Here is a 4,677-nt window from a genome sequence, read left to right on the forward strand (position 1 = left end):
AGAAGTGTTCACGTGACGCCTATAGAACGAGAAGTCTTCATACGGAAAACATGGGAAATTGCCAACAAGAGAAGAGACGAGCAGATACCAGACTTACATGTCCTACCCAGCCGATGTGTTCAAATCTTCCTGGCCCAAAGGAACGCAGGGTGAGCGTCCCCCGCCACACACCCACCTCCCAAAGCTCACCCCACCTCACCGAGGGAAGGGGGCGGCACCTTTGAAGCCTGGAACCTTTCCGTCTACTAATTTTTCTTACCACCATAGCCTCAGTGCCTGAGACAACACAGGAGACACTCCGAAGTATTTGGGGGATGAATCTGAAAAAACGTGGCCGTAAATTCAGTCATAACCTAGAAAAGGGGTTTTCTTCTAACAGTCGGGGTCTCTTTAGATTCCAAAGGAGTGTGCCCACCATGAATCCCATCCTATTGCATCCTCGGTGCCCTGCCTGGAGGGAGCAGCCAGGGGCCTAGGGCATCCTGCATCCTCCCAGAAGGTGGGCCAGGAGAACTGGAGAGCTGGGGGGCCCAGATCTGAACTCTCCCGCGATACAGAGGGTGAAACCAAATTCCAAAGAGGGAGGCTGACCCGCAGCGGGTCACATGCCCAGGTGACTTGGCTCCTAGGCTAACCGGAGCATTGTTTCGAAACACCCTTATGGCCCAGCTGGCAAAGCTGTGAGATGGATGGGGCCAACCACACCGTCAGGACGGGCTATGTCCTGCTGGGGCTCCAGAAGCACCCCCGGCTCGAGACGGTCCTGTTTGTGCTCTGCCTGGGCGTCTACGTGGTGACTGCGCTGGGGAACTCCCTCCTCATAGGGCTGAACGTGCGGGACCCCCGCCTGCACAGCCCCATGTACTTCTTTCTCAGCAACCTCTCCCTCATAGATCTCTGTGGCACCACCGCCTTCATGCCGCTCATGTTAGTCAACTTCCTGGGAAGCCACCAGACCATCTCCCGCCCCAGCTGCGCCCTGCAGATGTACGTGACCCTGGCGTTGGGCTCCACAGAGTGCCTGCTCCTGGCCGTGATGGCGTACGACCGTTATGTGGCCATCTGCCAGCCGCTCAGGTACTCGGAGCTCATGAGCGGGCAGGTGTGCGTGCAGCTGGCCATGCTGAGCTGGGGGATGGGCTTTGTCAACTCCCTGCTGCACTCCGTCCTGGTGTGGCGCCTCCCCTTCTGTGGCCACAGCATCATCAACCACTTCTTCTGCGAGATCCTGGCCGTGCTGAAACTGTCCTGTGGGGACATCTCGCTCAATGCACTGGTGCTCATGGTGGCCACCACAGTCCTGACGCTGACCCCGCTCCTGCTCATCTGCCTCTCCTATGTTGGCATCCTGGCGGCCATCCTTAGGGTCCCCTCTGCTGCAGGCCGGCACAAAGCCTTCTCCACCTGCTCTGCCCACCTCACAGTGGTGGTTGTTTTCTATGGGACCATCCTCTTCATGTACTTCAAGCCCAAGGCCAAGGACCCCGACGTGGATAAGATTGTCACGCTCTTCTACGGGGTGGTGACACCCTCGCTGAACCCCATCATCTACAGCCTGAGGAACACAGAGGTGAAAGCTGCGGTCACAGCTCTGTGGGGGGGAGGCCCCCTCTCCAGGCAAATGCCCCACGTTCACTGCTGCTCTCTGCACCTGCCAGGCCGCAGAGGCTAGGCTGTGGTCAGGACCTCAAATTTCCGGTGGTTGAAAACCACAGAAGTCTGTCTTTCTTGCCACAGCAGGCCCATCGGAGCCCGGTGGGGGGTTCTGCTCTGCAACGTCTTCACCCCCTGGGACTCAGGGTGACAGAGCCGCTCCCCTCTGGAATAGCGCTGACCACCACGACAAAAGGAAGAGCGCGGTAAAGTCTCTGCTCACAAGTGACAGCTGTCACATATCATTGGCCAACTGACCCGACACGTGGCCATGGACAGGAACAGTTAGCGTGGGTCTGCCAGGGAGGAGAGGACGAAGGGTGTGGGACGGCCTAATGACCTCCACATTGTCCTAGAGAGCCAGCCTGAGAGATTCGGCTTCCTATTCCCTGACATCCATCCTTTGTGGGATGCTGCCGGTCAGTCATCCTGAGAAAGCTCTGGTTAGCACCCATGGTGTGCTTCCAGTACTTTCTGGCCTATATGGACCTGGGCTGCCCACCAGAGAAATGTGGGGGCCGGTGCAACACCGGCATCCCATAGCGACAGAAGTTCGAGTCCCGGCTGCTCCACTTTCAATCCAGCTCCCTGCTAATGTACCTGGGAAGGCAGCAGAGGATGGCCCTCTGCTTGGACCCCTGCACCCATGTGGGAGAATCAGGATGAAACTTCTGGCTCTCGGCTTTGGCCTGGCTCAGCCCCAGCCAATTGCAGCCATTTGGGGAGTGAACCAGTAGATGGAAGACTTCTCTCTCTCTCTCTCTCTCTCTCTCTAACTCTGCCTTTCAAATAAATACAAATAAATCTTAAGAGAGCAATCTGCATGAGATTTGAAAGACGAGAGAAACAGCACGAGACACTGGGGAGCACTCACAGGCGAGGGCTGACTCACCCGCCCACCTTGTTAGCTGTAGTCCGACCTGTTCCAACCACATCTCCTCCAGGCCCAAGGGAAGCTCCGTGGCCAAAAGTGCCAGCCTCCTGCAGGCACCATGGCATCGAGCTTGAAGGCAGTGAGAGCCAGTGCCCTTACTCTCCCTCCCTTCACGCAGCTCTCCTTCCAGACGCCAGCCCAGCTAGCCAAGAGCAGCTTCGGGCCCAGCCCCCAGTGCACACGTCCCAGCTTGGTGGGAGTTTCTCCAACTGCTCTCATGACCACGTGGTCCAATCTCTGTCATAACGTATCACTCATAACGGTTCTCCTACTTTGGTCAAACACTGACTGATCCATGGTTCCCCATTGTCACCACCTTAAGTCTAAATTTTTCAGCTAACCCTGGAGGCTCTCTGAAATCTGAGCCCACCTGCCCCTACAGCCTGATCTTCCTCCACGCCTTCACCGAGCTGCCCCCACCCACACCATCGGCACCACCACACCACTACGTCTTTCCACATGGTTCCCTGATACCACCTGGACTAGTTTTCGAAGGCAGCTTAGATGAGGTGGGCATCTGGCCTAGGTTCCACTCCCAGCTCCAGCTCCTAATTCCAGCTCCCTGCTAATGCAGACCCTGGGAAGCAGAGGTGATGGCTTGGGTAGTATGACCCTGCCACTCAACGTGGGAGACTTAGATGGAGCTCCCAGGTCCTGGCTGTGGTCAGCTGGCTGTTGTAAGCATTGGGGGTGAGGGGGGTGAACCAGCAGATCGGCTCGTGCACGCTCTCTCTCCTGCCCCGCCCTCCCCACCTCTCAAAAAAAAATTTTTTAACAAAAGCTAGCTTAGCCACCATCTCGTCCAGGAATCGCTTGCTGGCTCATTTCGAGATGGTTCTCTGCATCCTGCAGCACGTCGCCGGCCCTCCCCTCGGGCAGTCACACAGGACTGCCACCTTCAGGGCAGGGCTCTGCTCGCATCACCGTCTGGGCGCTGAGCCCTGTGTTACTGAACGTGCTCCCGGCAGCGGAAGGGGTCGGCTGTCTCGGTCCGGTGGTGTGCACAGCAGGTCCGTGCTAGGCAGTGGCAGGATGCGCCGGCCACAGCTCCGTGGGCAAGGCAGGCAGCAGTTGCCTGGATCTCGGGCTCTCCCCGCCCACCCGGGACAAGGCATCGGCTAACAAAGGACTCCCAGAGTCCACGCCTGCTTCCTCTGCTACGCCCAGCACTGTCCTGTCCTGAGGCTGCTCCCTCACCCTCAGGAATCCCCCGGGCACCACAAACTCTAGCTATCCAAAACCAGACTCATCATCTGCCTGGCAACATGCTGTGGCCCAGTCAGGAATGGCACTGTCCCCTCCAGCTAGGAGCACGGCGGTCGTGCTAGCCTCCCCTCAGAGCGCACTCCTGCCCCCATCCTGTCACCACCGAGCCCGGCAGAGTCCTACTAGCTCTTTCCAGAGAAACACTGCAGCGGCTGGGGTGCTGTGCTCTCCTCCTCCAATCTCTCCCCCAAATCCATCGTCGGCACCATCCGACAAAACAATCTGCTCGTGCTACTCTCCTGCTTAAGTCTCTTCCATGGCTCCTCATTGCCCAGAGCATAAAAATCAGACCCCGACCTCTGTCGGCCATGTCACTGCTGCCCGCCTCTGAGGCCCTGCTGCGCGCGCACACACACACACACACACTGGACCATTCAGGTCCCTGGGTAAACACCAGCCTTTCCTACCCCGCCTCCCCCTTGCTGTTCCCTCCCCACGTCCAAACACTGGGAGGCCCTTCGCTAACGTATGCTGGACATGTGTCACAGGCTACACACTGCACGACATGCTGTAAGTGCTTTACTGGCTGGGGACCAGATGGACTGATGGAACCTCAGGGGAGGGATGCGATACGGACACTGGTGCCCCTGGGAGCACTTTCCCAGCATCCTGGCAAGCCCATTATTCCTCATCCAAGCTCCCCTCTTCCAGGAAGCAGCTTGCGGCCACTCCTGGCTGGGTGGGGTGTGTCCCAGCTCTGTCTCCCTCTGCAGTGCGTTCTGGGCTCTGCTAACTGACGAGGCCAAGGCAACTTCGGCTGGCTGACAAGGTCACAGCAGAAGGCCTGCCTCAGCGAGGCGTGAGGAGGACAGCTGCGGTCCTCT

At 58.2% G+C, this 4,677-nt stretch overlaps 1 protein-coding gene across 1 annotated transcript; it reads left to right on the forward strand.

The window, feature by feature from the left end:
- Window positions 1-685: 685 nt before the first annotated feature.
- On the forward strand, window positions 686-1,672 carry LOC133770962 (olfactory receptor 13C2-like). Its single transcript, XM_062206736.1, has one exon. The coding sequence runs from the start codon at window positions 686-688 to the stop codon at window positions 1,670-1,672; it is 987 nt and encodes a 328-aa protein (XP_062062720.1).
- The last annotated feature ends 3,005 nt before the right edge of the window (window positions 1,673-4,677 follow it).

The sequence above is a fragment of the Lepus europaeus genome, chromosome 12 (genome assembly GCF_033115175.1).
Source record: "Lepus europaeus isolate LE1 chromosome 12, mLepTim1.pri, whole genome shotgun sequence".
Taxonomy (NCBI): domain Eukaryota; kingdom Metazoa; phylum Chordata; class Mammalia; order Lagomorpha; family Leporidae; genus Lepus; species Lepus europaeus.

Excerpts from the sequence above, each read along its gene's own strand:
- LOC133770962 (XM_062206736.1), top strand. The coding sequence starts at position 686 with ATGGATGGGGCCAACCACACCGTCAGGACGGGCTATGTCCTGCTGGGG.